At 37.5% G+C, this 16,247-nt stretch overlaps 1 protein-coding gene across 1 annotated transcript in view; it reads left to right on the top strand.

Annotated features, from left to right (window-relative positions):
• The window catches only part of CEP41 (centrosomal protein 41), a 41,873-nt gene extending 27,068 nt beyond the window's left edge, over positions 1-14,805 (top strand). Inside the window, exons 4-11 of the mRNA XM_082846489.1 lie at positions 2,603-2,664; positions 3,953-4,022; positions 9,560-9,704; positions 11,400-11,551; positions 11,956-12,023; positions 13,060-13,174; positions 13,617-13,832; positions 14,519-14,805. Coding sequence (XP_082702615.1) covers positions 2,603-2,664; positions 3,953-4,022; positions 9,560-9,704; positions 11,400-11,551; positions 11,956-12,023; positions 13,060-13,174; positions 13,617-13,832; positions 14,519-14,667 — 977 coding nt within the window. The 3' untranslated portion in view covers positions 14,668-14,805. The remainder of the gene's footprint in view (positions 1-2,602; positions 2,665-3,952; positions 4,023-9,559; positions 9,705-11,399; positions 11,552-11,955; positions 12,024-13,059; positions 13,175-13,616; positions 13,833-14,518) is intronic.
• Positions 14,806-16,247: the final 1,442 nt, after the last annotated feature.

Genomic DNA, 16,247 nt, shown 5'->3' with positions numbered 1-16,247 from the left:
GTGTTTTAACAGAACCCTGAAAACGCAGAATTCCTTTGTAATCTGAATATTCTTTCAACTCTGCCTGGGGAAAATAGACACACTGTGTCTATTGACCATTCACAAAGCCCATTCTTGGCTTCCAGTGGTTAGATGACACTAGTTGGGCCCAGTGTGAAACATCCTAGATAGTTAGGTCTCTGTCCTTCCAGTAACTCGAGAGAGACACACTTAGATTCCAGACTTACCAGAGAAGCAAAACTTGATAACATATCTGAAACTAGGATTTTTTGTCTCCATCACAGAGTTTGGGAGAAGCTATAGTAGCAGAAGCTCCATTCTTAAAGCTCTGTTCGCCCTTGCAAGGACAGACTGTCAGAGCTTTCCAAGTTATCCTTTTTATAAAATTTAAAACTTACTGTAAAACGTCTAGCTTGATCTTTTATCTCTGAGTAATAATGTCAGAAAGTCCTAATGATGGCTGTCCTTCTAAACCAGAACCAGGTATGTAGAGTTCAGGCTCAAATGTGCATTGGGATTTCTAGTGCTTATGAGAGGATGCTAGAAACTATGATCATTAGAAAATAGCAGCGCCTGTTTTCTCGTTTAAGGTGATTTCTATTTAAAGGGGATTTTAATGTGTACCTTTTATACTTAGAATGTGAAGAATTAGAGAAGTATTTCAAACTATGTTACTATACCAAAAGAATATCAGTGGATAAATGCCACAGTGCAAACTACTTTGAAAGCTGTTGACTGTTTTCACTGGCTGATTTATTGCCATTTTGCTTTATGTAAATAACTTTTGGTGGGCAAGTCGGTGGCAATTGAGAGAAATACTATAGTCGTTCACTTGCACTTTTTAAAGCTGCTGCTCAGCTTATTCGGGTCTGCATCCTGGTGGGTTTTAGAAGCTCCTTTGCATCTTGTATCTAGAAGAAGCTGTTGTAAGAATTTTCTGGAAGAAAGGTCATTTTTTAGCCAAATTGCTATCTTTAGGGCATTTTGGAACAGAGAAGCTTTAATTCCCATAAGAAAGAGTCTTGATATATTTACAGAAGGCCTGTTTTTAAGGTAATGTCATTTCCCGACTCTGAGTCGAAAGCTATTTGGTAAACCAAGCTAACATTATCCTCCAAAGTAACTATTTGGTCTGTGCTGGTTTTTTGGAAAATTCATGGAAATGATTAGTATCACCAGGTAAATAATCTTAAGTACCTTTAATCCTTTCCTTTGTTGCTAGGAGTCTTGGTTTATGAGACAGTGAAGGCCATAGTAATTATCCAGCTAACCTTCAGTAATTCTGAAATAATGAGGCAGTATTTAAGGAGTCAAGGACATCAGTATATAAACCTAGAAGAGGAGTGAAGGGAAAGGGTAGGCAGGAGTTCAATGCTGAAAACTCTTCAGAATTGACAAGTCATCTTCAGAAAAGTTTAGGGAAGCCAATTTTTTTTTTTTTTTTTTTGCTGTACGCGGGCCTCTCACTGTTGTGGCCTCTCCCGTTGTGGAGCACAGGCTCCGGACGCACAGGCTCATCGGCCATGGCTCACGGGCCCAGCCGCTCCGCGGCACGCGGGATCTTCCCGGACCGGGGCACGAACCCGTGTCTCCTGCATCGGCAGGTGGACTCTCAACCACTGCGCCACCAGGGAAGCCCAGGGAAGCCAATTTTTAATATGCCTCTATGGGACAAATAATAAAGTGAGATTGGCTAAATTTTTAAAAACTGTTTAATATGATATGAAGAATTATTAACACAAACAAATGCAAAAGTACCCCCATTGAGTTATGTCTCAGAATTGTAAAGATAGCACTGAGTAAATATTGATGTTTTCAGTTGATTTTTCTTTTTTTTTAATTGTGGTTAAAAAAACCCCACATAACAAAATTTACCATCATAACCTTTTTCAGTGTACAGTTCAGTAGTGTTAAGTATATTTACTTTGTTGTACAATAGATCTCCAGAACTTTTTCATATTCAAAACTGAATAGGTTGATTTTTATTGAAGTGGAGTTGAGGGAAAATTGATGTAAGAGATTATCAGGACCAATTACAAATTTGTGCCCAGCATTGTACTCCAGGAAAAAAAAAAAAGGGTTGGCCTGTGTCTCTAGCATAGTTTGTAACCTCAGGAATAGAATTGTACTCTTTTCAGGGCAGAGATAGAATAGTAAATGTCTTACCAGCTCTTGACCTAGGGCAACTCAGCTTCTCTGGGTCTCTGTTCTCATTTGTAAAATGCAGATGTTTATTCCCTGCTTATTCTGAAAAGGATTTAAAGGGCTTACAAAAATGCATGCAATACAATATGGTCAAAGTAGAGACAGCATAGTAAGGAAAATGGTACACAAATAAAGGGGAGGGGTAAAATCATTAGGCCCAAAAAGGTGGCTTATAAATTCAGCTTGAGGCTTCTTACTGGCCAAAGCAAAGGAATAAATGAAAAGGTGATATAATACCTGCCATGCTTAATTCTGAGGATATCATGAGGATCAAATGAGATAAAACATGTAAATAACTTGAAAAATATACCATATAACTTGATGACTAGAAAGAATGAATATCTCTAAGAAAGCAAAATAAGCCTGGAAAAAATATTTGTCCTGTTCTGCTTTTCAGATTATAGATACAAAAAAGATGAGCTTTTTAAGAGACTAAAAGTTACAACTTTTGCCCAGCTGGTAAGTTTAATGATCTTCCATTGGAGTAAAGACTTTCTAATTTGTGCTGCTTTATGTGAGTATTTCTAAATTCAACTCTAGGTAATGTTTGCAGAGGGTTTTCTTCTGATTCTTTATATTTCACCTATGAGAGGACTAATTGGTATGAAATTTTCTTTTTTCTTTGATAAGAATTTCATAAAGTAAAATGTACATTCTCCTTTTTAATCATCAAATTTGTAGTTTAGGTTTTATTTTTCCTTGCCCATTTATCTTAATATTGAGAATCTAGAATTCTGGATTCTTTATTGCTTGGACATTTTTCTCTGTGGAAAGCAGGTGATCTCCCATCTATGACTGGGTTCCTTTTCCAAGTCTTTCTGCCATGGTCTATTTTGTTACTTTAGGAAAGTCGCTTTCTTCTTTCATTTGAAAATTATGGACAAAGTGTCTCTCTGACCCCCAAACAAGGGTTACAGTGATGTAACTTAAGGTGGATGTTGGGTCTTATGAGCTAAGTCATGAAAAGTGATTTATTATTTTTTTAATTTGAATTCTACCAAGCATTTAAAAAAATATTTTATTGGAGTATAGTTGATTTACAATGTTGTGTTACTTTCAGGTGTACAGCACAGTGAATCAGTTTTATATATATATATATATATATATATATATATATATATATATACATTCTTTTTCAGATTCTTTTCCCATTATAGGTTATTATAGAGTATTGGCTAGAGTTCTCTGTGCTATACAGTAGGTCCTTGTTAGTTATCTATTTTATATATAGTGGTATGTATATGTTACTCCCAATCTCCTAATTTATCACTTCCCCCCAGGCAAAAGTGCTTTAAAAACTGTATGTTGGGTATACAACATTGTAATCAATATATTCATAATTACATTTATTTCTTCATTGCATGAAGAATTTCTGATACAATGCTGTTATTTTAAGTATTGCATTTTCAAGAAATAGCATGTTACGTTGGGACTAGAATATGTATGAATGCAGTTTTAAACTCTTACTTATGTTTCGTGTCCAAAATTATCCTTTTGGTCTTTTAAGTTTATTGTGTAATGTTTTAAAGAAATCTTTTCTTCCGGAATGATCATCTGCAGTGTAATTACCACCCCCAAAGTAAGAAGACCTGAGGTTTAGTCTCCAGTTGGGGACACTGACAGTTTCTTAAAACAGGAGATCTTTGATGTTTGATATTTCCTCATCTTTTGTTAAAAACAGAATTGCCTCTGTTTAAAGACAAACAAACATACACACTTCTACACATTTCATTCTTTTTTCTATCAGGTCATCCAAGTTGCTTCCCTATCTGATCAAACATTGGAAGTGACAGCTGAGGAGATTAAAAGGCTAGAAGGTAATGAGAAGTGAGGATATGGGGAAAATAACAAATTGGCCATTTGACTGTGCTATTGTGTTCACAGGGACTTTGATGTATCTGTTTGTAATTAGATTGTTACTCTCTGAGAAATGCTATCTGGTGCTTTGCTAATTCTTATTTCTTTAAAAAAGCCATCTCGTTTTCTGGCTGTAACATTTGTAGTCTTAAATGTTTTAAACGTGTTTAATATACTAATTACTTTTTTTCAACAAATATTTTTAGTGCCTTCTATATAAGTACAGGTCACAGAATTAAGTGCTATGAGACTACAAAGATGAATAAAACACAGCTCTGCTTACATGGAGTTTGTAGCTACGAGTGTGCACTGCACATATGTATGTGTATTGGGTGAGGAAAATGATAACAGAAACACAGAATTACTAATATGACAGAAATTCACGGAGGACTAGAAGGAAACCATTGTTTGATGAATATATATTGCTAGGTACTTCACATGAGTTTTCTTATTTAATCTTCTCAAAAACTCTAGAAGGAAGGTACACTGTACAAATGAGAAGCCCAAGCCTCAGAGGTTAAACTTCTTGCTCAAAGTAAACAGCCAATAAGGAATGGACATAGGATACAAATCTGCATGTCTCTGGTAGCAGCCAGTGTCTTCTCACTGCCTTTATTGCATCCTTATGGGGTCTTGGAATGTGCCTTTTGAGAGATGCAGGGTGCTGTGAGAACTCTGTATTTTCCAGCTAGGAAACGGAGGTAGGCTTCTTCCAGGCTTTTGAACTGGGTCTCTGCCCCCTTTAGGGGTAGAATCTCAACAGGTGCAAGTTAAGGGTGAGGCTGTCTCAGGCTGAGGAGCAGCCTGAATAAAGGCACAGAGAAGAAGTCCAAGCGTGTTTGGGGAATCTCATAATCCAGTCTGGCTGTGGTCTGAGGGAGGGGTAGGTGCGGGGTTAGGAGATAAGGCTAGAAAGATAGATAGGCGCCAGATTTACTTTCTTAAATACCAAGTTGAAAGAAAACCTCTTAGGTGTTCTGTCATGAAAAGAATTCCCAGAGTGAAGGTCTTTATTTTATCCTGAAGTCCTCAGCTGTCAATGTGTGGCTGTTTATTGAAGGGGAATGTGTTTTGTTAAGGTTGATGTAGGCCAGGAATTTGACTTCTGATTTCAAGACAAGTTTCTCAGGAAGTCTGAACACTGGATTTGTACAACTCGACTGTCATTTCCCTGGGCTTGTTTTTGTTAGGGAGGATAAAAAGAATCTGTAAAAGACAGGAATTTATCTATGACAGATGCCTCTAACACAGCAGAGAAATAAGGGCTCTTTGTAATAGAGATAATTGAGTCTCCTCATACCAGTACTCCCAATTTTAACCTGGTTATATAAGTACCTGGATTTTGTCCTTTAATTCATTGTTGAGATTACAACACCAGAACATATGGGCACATGCAATTTTCTCTTCTGAGATAAATTTGCAGGCTTTTGTAAAGTAGGACACCATAATGTGTGAGTAATATTAGTGTTTTTCTAGTGCTCTATACAGAATAATAACTCAGGAATGCCTGTAGCACAGATTGTATCTGTATGCGTATTGGCCAACTTTGAAGGAATAAAAAAACTCCTTTTATAATGTTTATTGTTTTTTCCTGACTTAAAAGTATATTTCTAGAAAATTAGAAAACTGTAAAAAACATATAAAGAAGAAAATTAAAATAACTAATAAACCGTATTAACATTTTGGTCTGTTTTCCCCACCCACATCCGTAGTCTTTGTATATAGTTTTGTATTATGCTGTTTTCAGTTAACATTTTATCATGCACACTTTCCTATGTCATTAGATAGACTTCAAAAGCTTAATTGTAAAGGTTGTGTTGTCATATAATGTCTTTCCTTTGTATATGCCACATATTTAATTATTCTCCTATTGTTGGCCATTAACGTTTTTCTAATTTTTCATTTTTATAAGATAATGCTGCAGTGTAAACCCATAAATGTTTGTATGGTTCTGATTTATTTCCTGAAGATAAATTGCTGCAGATTGTCAAAGGGTGGAACCATTTTAAAATGCTCGGTGCTGATTCCACATTATCTCCAGAAAGGTTCTACTTGTTTGCATTCCCACCAAGCAAATGAGAAGACCCATTTCTCCCCATCCTAGCCAATGATGAATAATTCTCATTTTTGTAAATGTTTGCCAATTTGATAGAGGAAAAATGGTATCTAATATTTTTATTTTGGATTTCTTTGATAGTGTGATTGAGCTTTGCGTATGTCTGTGTTTGTTGGTCATACGTATTTCTTCTTTTGAGGACATTATATGTCCTTTCCCATTTTTTTTCTAATGGAATGTTCATCTTTTACTTATTGATTTGTAAAATCTTTATATAATTATGATATCTTTATTCATTGGAAACCAATACAGCCTTGAAAATAAATGAGAAAAATCTTTATTTGATGATTTGGAATAATACCCAAGCTGTATTATTAAGTAAAAAAAAAAATAAATAAATAACAAAATAAACAACAAATCAAAGTGTAGCGCAGTATGAATAGCATTCTCCTAGATATGTAAAAAGGAGAGGAAATAAAATATATACAAAATATATACAAAATATGTAGTTGTTTCATTTCTGGAAGGAGACAAATATTTGAAGGTAGTTCCCTTGGGGGTGGAGGTCTGAGAGCCTGCAGGTCTGGAGTGAAAAGAAGACTTCCTTTCCATATTAGCAATTTTATCTTGTTTGCATTTTTACCTTGTGCACATGATCTTTTTTCTATTAACAAACTAGTTTTAAAACTCCTAATAATGTGTATTAACCTTTTCTCACTTATATATGTCACGAATACTTTTCCTAGTTTGTTATTGACCTTTTAATTTTCTTTGTGTTGTTTTTTGACATATATGAGATTTGCGTTTTTACATGATTAAATCTATTAGCCTTTCATATTGTGTTTTCGTTTAGTGCTTTAAATTCATAAAATCCAAAATAAGATATTCACCTATATTTTCATCTGTTAGCTTGCTTGGTTGCTTTGGGTTTTTTCCTACATCAATCCATCTGTTATATATTTTGGTATATGATATGAAGGGGTTATCTAAATTTGATTTTTTTGGATAGTTGGCAGATTATCCCAGCACCATTTATTTAATAGTTCTCCCTTTACCCACTAATTTTTGATGTTACCTTTAACATACATTAGATTTTTGTATATATTCTAGGATTTGTTTCTGAGTTCTTTGTTATTTTCCATTGTTCTGGTGCATTGTTTTGATCATTTACCTTTTCAGTATATGTTACTATTTGAAAAGGCAGGTTCTCCAAATTACTTTTCTCTCTCTCTCTCTCTCTCTCTCTCTCTCTCTCTCTCTCTCTATATATATATATATATATATATATATATATATATATATACACACATACATATATCTTTTTTTTTCTCTTCTCATCTTTAAAATTCTTTTAAGCTTTTTTTAAGCCCATTGGGATTTGTATTAAGGCTAAAAATTTGGAAATTTGGAAGGGATTAACATCATTTCACTTTTAGTCACCAAGTCAGGAATATGCAAGGTATGTCACTCTCTCTTCATTCAGGTCTTCTTTAATGTCCCTAAGTAAAATTTTTATAAGACCTATAAAGGACTTATAAGTTTTTATATGGCCTTTAAATTTCTTAATAGGTTTATTTTCTAGGAGAGTATATTTTGTATCTGCAGTTGTTAGTGTAAATGAGAGGTTCTTCATGTTATTTTCTAATTGGTATATAGGAAAAATATTTTGATTGTCCATATTTTCTTTAATCTAACTTATTTATTTTATAAATAGGTTATTTTTATAATTAACCATAAAACCTAGATTATTTTTATAATCTAACATATTTATTTCCCTTATTCTCATAGGATTCTCTTAAAAGTTTCTAGGTGTATTATATCATACACAAATTAAAACTTAATATGCTCTTTAACAACTAGGCCTCTTATTTCTATGTCTTCTCTCATTATATTGGTTAGAACAGCAAATTCTCAAACATTTTGGTATCAGTCTGCCTCCACACTTAATTTTTGAGGACCTCAAAGAGTTTTGGTTTTTGTGAATTATATCTATTAATATTTAGGGTATTAAAATTTTAAACCAAGAATTTTAAAAATACTTGCTGTTTACCTTAAGAAACAATACTAAACCCATTACAAGCATAAATAACATATTTTTATGCAAAATATCTATGTTACCAAAACAAAAATATATATGGAGAATGACATTGTTTTACACTTTTTTGTAAGTCTTGTTAATGTCTGATTTAATAGAAGACAGATGGTTCTCATACCTTCTGCATTCAGTCTGTTGCAGTTTGCTCTTTGGGCTAAAGGACATGAAGAAAATCTGGCCTCACACAGATCTGTAATTGAAAAAAAGAAGAATATTTTAATAGCCCTTTCAGATAGTTGTGGATATTTTTCTTTGACATTACATCAGAACTTGATAGCTGGTACCTTCTTAAAGGTTAGTTGTAGTGTGGAATCTGAAACCATATCAATGAACTTCTCATACCCTGTTACATTAAACCCATTGGTCTCTTTTGCACTCTGAATGTATCTTTTACTCATACATAATTTTATAACATCATTCATTGGTCATTTGGAAAATACTGGTTCACTGAGTTATGAAGATCTTCCAAATGTTGACAAATTTCATTACACAATATCAGAAAAGTCACATTTATTAACCACAACACGTGTCTTATCAGAAAAGTCATTAAGATGGTAAAGAAGTCAAGCTCTTGATGGCAAATAGTTTCCAAAATTCTGATTTTTGTTCAAAATTTAATCACTGCAACAAATACCATTGGTTGTTTTCCTTGAAATGAGAAATTCACTTTAGATCATTTTTGAGAAAATAGCTGCCAAATGCACAAGTCTAAATAACCACAGTTTTCCTGTCAGTTTTTCTTCTAAGTAAAAGTGGTGTTCAAGGCAAAAGCAGCACAAATCACACACATACTTTTCCTGGAGACAACAATGGGACGTTGGTATGTAGCAAACTTGCTGTATGTGGATTCCCCCATTTCATGACACAGAATATTTAAAAAGTGTGTACTTAAGGGTGAGATTTAATAAAATTATTATTACTGCTTCATCAGGGACTTTTAAAAATGTGACTGCCATATTTATTAACTGTGAGTGTGTGCATGTTGATGAAAAATACAGTGACTACTAATAAAGCTCTGTACCTCTGCCCTGATTCTTGCTAAGGGGCCAGGAGTTTTATCCACCACTTCTTTTGCACCATCAGTGCAAATATCAACATGGTAAAAAAGACAAATAACATCTTAGTATTATGAAAATAGTTTTCGCCTTTCAGATCCCCTGAAAGGGTCTCGGGGACTCCTGGGGTCCACAGACTACAGTTTGAGAGCCTATATGTTAGAACTCTTAGAACAATTTAATAATGGTAATACGAGTTCCTTTTCTTGACCTAATTTCAGTGGAACTGCCTAACAAGTAAATACAAATTCTGAGGTTAAATTTATTTATTTATTCACTTGCAAATTTTAGACAATGATTCTGCAACCTCAGACCCTGATGCTGAAATCACTGCCAAGACCAACGGGAAAGGGAGCCCTGGGGAGCAGTCGCCAAGCCCCGTCCAGTTCATAAACAGTGAGGGAGCCGGGGACTCCAGCCGCTCGACCCTTCAGAGGTGCTCTCATCAGATTCATGTTTTCACTGCATTTTACCTTCATTAATCTAGATACCAATGTCAGCGATTTAACGACCTTAGAAACAGGTTGGCGTAGTGAAGTCCCACAATTTCATCTCAGCCATTCTATTTTCTCTTTATATCAATGCCACCTCCTGGATCTTGTCACAGCATTCTTAGTTAATGTAAGAATATATTGATAGGAGAGCATTAATTTTCACTCCTCAACCCCATTCTTCTCAGTCTTCCTATATGCGAGTTTGCTATTAGGACTTAGCTTTACAACCACTATCTTTTGACTCAGGGAGTATGATTTCCCCCCCTCTCCTTTTCTGTCTGCTGCAGCTTATAATTACCCTGTCTAGAATCAGAAGAAAAATAGAGTGCCACACATAGTGCTCTGATATTAAATAGGCGCAAAGGAGAGTGAAAGCAGCCTTGGTGTCAACTCTCAAATGCACATGGCAGTTTCATGATGCAGCACTTCCTCACAGATATTCACTGTTGATTATAATACGGTGCTGATTTTCTGCACATATCCATCCCTTCTACTGGTAAAATAGTTCTACTAGAGAAGCTAGTTCTACTAGAGAAAGAATTGCTATTGTCGACTGCACTATTATTATTTTTATAACTACTTCTGTGCAAGGCCTCTAAAATTGCATTCAAAACAAGATAGACCAACAAGGCTTCCACTGAGCACGTAATTTCACATGAAATAGAGTTTCTTCTCCTTTGGTTCAACAAAATATGCACTATAGGGCATATAGTTGTAGTGATCATTGGATTTAAAGGCAGAATTTGACTTGCTGTGATGGGAGAGGAACTATTGCTAGACTAATCTGTGGTTTGGCACATGTGTCTTCATATTTGCCTGGAAGAGTGATTATCTTCTTATCCCAATACAGATATTTCACTACTCGCCACTTTGATCATAACACCTATCCTTTTTTCTCTGATTCATGTTTTTGCCACATTTTGCCTATATTAACCTGGCGACCAATTTCAGTGATTTTATGACCTCAGAAACAGGTCAGAAACAGACCTCCCTCGTTTCAATCCTAGCTTTTCCACTGTCTCATTACACAAATGCTGCCAAATCTAAAAGCCTCTTCAGCCTCAACACTGTAACCTATAAAATGGAAGTGACTACAGACAACTATTGAAAACATTAAGGTTCAAAATCCATACTGGATGAGTCACTGTATAAGTATATGAAATACATTAAAACACTGTTGTTACTTTATGTTAAATATGATATACATAGAAATGCCTTCAGTTTTCCTGCCCTGTCAACCGTATTCTTTCCTCTTTTGCTCTGCTTTCTCACACTCATCAAAATTCCATTGGAGTAACTGTTTGCCTCTTTCTTTCTCTGAATGCTGCCCTTGCTTCTGGAGGCAGCTTGCGCTTACAGTTTCTGCCCCTCTGCGTGCTAATGACCTAACGTGCATTCTCTGAAGGCTAGTATGGACAGTGGATCCCCTCCTTTGGGTCCAGGGTGAGAGAACAGGAATCCATCCGTAGGATCTTGCATTCAGAGGCAGAACTGAGACACCACATCCATTTTCCTTTTTCTTTGAAGTGTCTTTTAAAGAGACATTGAGCACCCTCTCGCCATTCTGAAGAAACACATTTGACCTTTAAGCCACCAATCCCTGACTAGTGTCTACTGACCTACTTTTTCACTTGCAGCGTCATCAGTGGCGTTGGGGAACTGGATCTAGACAAAGGGCTTGTGAAGAAAGTAGAGCCCAGTACCAAAGACAAACCTTATCCCGACTGCCCCTTCCTGCTGCTAGATGTGAGAGATAGAGATTCTTACCAGCAGTGCCACATTGTTGGAGGTAAGAGAGAGAAGGCCGTACAGTGTCTCACTCCTGAGAACACAGCCCGGTACTGAGCCCAGGCAGGCTCAAACCACAGCCTGTGGTCAGCAGTTGGGGAAACCCTATGTTAGCCAGATGTGTTCTGGGAACCTGTAAGTTGGTTCTACCACATGCTCTGAGAGAAGCTGGTGACTCTCTCAGGGGGCTCAGGGGCCCAGTGCTAAATGTCAGAAACAGTGAAGTGACACTTCTTATTTGTTCATAGTGTCCTGTTTCTTTTCTTTCACAAAAGTATTTAGGTTTATAACTAGTTGATTTTGAAAATATGTTTCTTTTAACTCTTAGACTTTAAACCAGCTGAGAATTGGGGCCAGGTTGTACCGAGAGCTACAAACTTCCTAAGCTTTTTCTTCTCTTTGCAGCTTACAGTTACCCAATTGCAACTCTGTCTAGAACAATGAACCCTTATTCAAATGATATTCTTGAATATGTATCCTTTGTTGCATTTTAAGGAGTTGGATGGTATAAAGACTGAAGACTCAATCTTATCATGAATCATGCTCCTAGTAAGAAAACCCTATGAAGGACCTTTGATATTAATTAGTTTACTTAGCATATTTTAGAATTTTGATCCTTAGCTGTTGCTGAGAATGCTTCCAAGCCATCCTGCAGTAGGACAAAAAACATTAGGTTAAAGGTTATGATCTGTTGAGAGTCAGTCCTAAGACTGTTTCCCCCAGAAAGTTTTCCCAAGTAAAATGTAAGGAGGGAATTTTTTTCCTTCTATTTTAATTTTTTTTGCTTCTTGAAATTTTAATTTTTTGCTCATAAAAATCATACAAATAGAAAATAATTTAAATACTGAAAAATATAAAAAAGAAAATTGAAATAACCACACAATTGAACAACAAACTCTTACTACATTTTTTGTGTATTTTATTCCAGACTGTCTTCTTTGTCTTTTTAACAAAGAAAAATTATACTGTATATATAATTTAGTATGTTGCTTTTCCCCACTTCATATTACAATGTATTTCCCCACACTAACACAAGCTCTTTATAAACTCCATTTTTGATGCAGTATAAGATCTCATCTTTAGATTTACTGTAATTTACTAAATCATTCCTCTTTGAAGGAATGGACTTTTAGGTGGTTCCCATTTTTTTACTATTATAAATAAGACTGCAGTGGACACATTGGGCATAAAAGTTTTTCTGTTTCCTCATCTGTAAAATGGAGGTTGTAATACTTACTCTCCAGGATTGTACAGATGAAAGAGCCAAAGAGTGTACAGTGTGTAACTAGTGCCGTCTTGGACATGGTGATACTAGTTCATAGAAGAAAAGGATACCAGCTTGTGTGGTTTCCACGACAGGAAAAAGTCCTGAACCCCCTGAAGAGGGGTCATCCGATGCTCCTTGAACTCAGAGAGGTAAACCTTGACAGCTCTTCTTCCTCAGGGGCTTCTGTATAGTCTAGGAGCATTAGCTCAGTGTGGTCGAACCTTAACTCATCTGCTTCTTAGAAAAATGCCCATGGCAAGATCATCATTCTGTATGACGACGATGAGAGGCTGGCCAGCCAGGCAGCTACCACCATGTGCGAGCGGGGATTTGAGAACCTCTTCATGCTTTCCGGAGGTGAGGGGCTGTGTTCTGCTTAGTACTTAAAAGGCGAATACTTGGGCTCACACTCCTTCAACTCCACCCCTATCGCCTTTTCCCTCCTGGAGCTCAGAACTTAGTATTCTGGAAACAGAGACAACCATGCTGGCAGAAAGGAGTCAGGATACGTGAAACTTCCGTTAGCTCCATCAGCACATGTTTTTAATTCCTGAAATAATGATGTTACTTTATGGCTCTGTAAGAAAGCCTTAATGCTGCAGACTTGAGCTAAACGATTTCTGGTGGAATTCTCAGAATCCCACATAACAACTGACATTTTCTGGTGTAATTTACTTAATGGTGAAGCAGTTAAGAAAGATTTCCTGTCCTTGTGTTGAGGAGGCATGCGGGCTCCTTTCCAGGTTGCCTTGGCCTCACCGTGCTAACACAGCTTTTTCTGATGATCTTCCACACCTAGGTCTAAAAGTCTTAGCTCAGAAATTCCCAGAAGGACTGATTACGGGTTCCCTGCCAGCATCTTGCCAGCAGACCCTTCCGCCTGCTTCTGCCCGGAAACGATCCGGTCCGAAAGTGCCGCCCCCAGCAGCCGAGAATAAATGGAGATTTACCCCAGAAGACCTAAAGAAGATAGAATATTACCTGGAAGAGGACCAGGGTCCTGCAGACAGTACTAGTAAGATATTTTGACCTTTAGAAATAATGTTTTCTGTAGAGCTTGAGATTTGCAGCTTTGAACATCAACCTCATCATATGAGAAGCTTGATCTCTTATATTCAGATTCTTCAAATATTTGCAGGAGAAGGGGAAGGTGCAGGTGCTATGTGAGGAGAGGGGAGGTGAGTGGAGGGGAGATTATGGTAAGAATTAGGCATTGCACACAGACATAGAAAGAGAAGAGAGGGTATCAGTCAAATAAAGTGTGCATCTCAGGCAGAGTTGAGAGGCTAAGCTAAGGCTTTCAGATTCCTTCTCGGAAAGCTTTGCTTCCTTCTGCTGCTTCTGGGTACCTTTAAACTACTTCTGGCCTTTCCTTTGGCACACTGCTTTCTCTTTTTCCTCTAACCATTCCTGTACCCTTCTCTACTGAGAAGGAATGAAGGACAGATGAGGTTGATTGGATAATGGAGAGGAGGGAAAGAAAAGCTATCTGGGTTTCCCTTCATCCCTGCCCCCTTCCCCACCTTCTAATTGATCTCAAGGATGAAGAGTAGGTTTTAGCCTAAAGTAGATGCTGAATAGGACTTCATTAGTTTAAAAGTGGTTTGTAGCATAAGACTTCATTAGTTTAAAAGTGTACTTGGCAGGTTGTCCCTGGAATCATTTTTGCAGCTCTGCTCCCTGCTTTCTTGCTCCCTTCAGGCCGGCTGAGCCAAGGTAATGCTTCTGGAAGAGACTCCAAGGTTCCAGGCTCCCGCAGCGGTCAGAACCTGCCTGCCGGGGGCCCTGCCGGCCACCAGAACCCCCGCTCGCTGGGCAGTGGCCACCTGCAAGGCAAACCCTGGAAGTAAAGACTTTGTCTTAGTCAAATAAATGTTTTCTCTCCTTTCGGAACCCCTGAGCAGTTCCCAAGTTGGTCATTTTAAGAAGCTGCTGCAGAGGAAAGACCTCAACATGTGTCAGGCCCTCTTCCCTCTTCCTGTCTCCAGCTCCTCTCCCACATCCAACCCGGGAAGGATTTTTACAAAAACCAGAGGCATGACAGGCTCTAGTGTCCTCCCTGTTGTTTACAGAATATTTAAGTCTCTGAAACTGAGTAGGAAAAAAGTCTAATTTTTTTAGGCTTTCTTTTTTTTTTTTTTTTTAATAAGGTCCAGTTTGTTTTGGTCTATATCCTGCGTTGTTTTGTAAATACTTCAGGCGCATCTGGTGTGTCCTTCCCAGCCAGTTCTTTTTCACTCACTCTTCTTGGTTTCACGAAGGCTCTCTCGGTAGGCTTTGCAGCCTGAGAAGCTGTCCCCGGGGGTGCAGACGATTCGTAGCTTTCAGCCCCCACCAGCTGTGGACCCGCTGGCTGAGGAGCTCTTCGCCCAGCAACCGATGCAGGCTCCGTCTGGAAGCCGGTACCTGTGAGCGTCACTCAGTTAAGATTTAGTAGTAGCTCTCACATGTGCTCAGCGCTTCTCCTCCTCACTAGATGTTTTCCTGGAACCAGCACAGGTGATGATGTGTGCTCAGCTGCCTTCACGGGCAAGTCCTGCCCACTGTTCAGGGCCAGGTTGAGAGCCACTGAAGCCCCCTGGAGCCGTCCCTCATTTGCGGTTGGTTTATTAGTTGTAAACTCCCATTACCCAGCTCAGGCCCGTCCATCTTAGATGGGTAGAAATTATGGCCACTTGAAAACGTTGGCTTTGGTTGGGCCACTGCCTGCACACAAGGTGAGGACAACTCCACAGTCCTTTGTCAGAGCTGACAACCCTTTAAACCCTTGCTTAAAAATACAGTATTAGTCTAATTGAGTAATTAGTGCAATTCCCTGCTTACTTCTCATTCTCATGACTGAGCTGTGATTAGGAGGTTTTGAATATAGATTCTTGTTTGGGCCAGAATTTTGAATCAGCGTTAATTGAATTGCTAGATGACTGACATTCATTCCATTTAATTGGGGGAACAAAAGACCTCAGGTAAGGATGAGGAACTATGAAATCATCAGGCAAAGGAAAAACAGCCTTGTTAATTTTTATGGTCTGTGATCTGTAGCTGTGATAAGGGACTAAGGAATAAATTGTGCTCTTTGTCATGGCAACCAGCTTCTGAAAAGCCAGCTGAAAATTGCCTATCCTTAGGTGGTTATTGCTGCTGGGTAAGATTTGTCTTAACAGGACTATTTTTCTCACCACCAAAAAAAAAAAAATGTATCACAGTATTTCCAGCATGGGGGGCTGTGTTTGTAGGAGAAATAAAGGTAATAAATATCTTATAGAGACATATGGAAAAATAACTTTCACATTCAGCCCAGTTCTGTTTTAGTGTGTTTATTCTTCTCTACTTGATTTCCAAAGTGCAACATTTTCCGATGCTTTAGAAATCAAACAAACCAGGGACATTGTTCAGATGTCAAGCTGTGCCCAATTTTCCACAAGATTCAAGA

The sequence above is a fragment of the Leucopleurus acutus genome (assembly GCF_964270905.1).
Source record: "Leucopleurus acutus genome assembly, chromosome: 9".
Lineage (NCBI taxonomy): Eukaryota > Metazoa > Chordata > Mammalia > Artiodactyla > Delphinidae > Leucopleurus > Leucopleurus acutus.
Note: the sequence above shows the minus strand (reverse complement) of the source record. Positions and strands in the feature narration are given on the sequence as shown.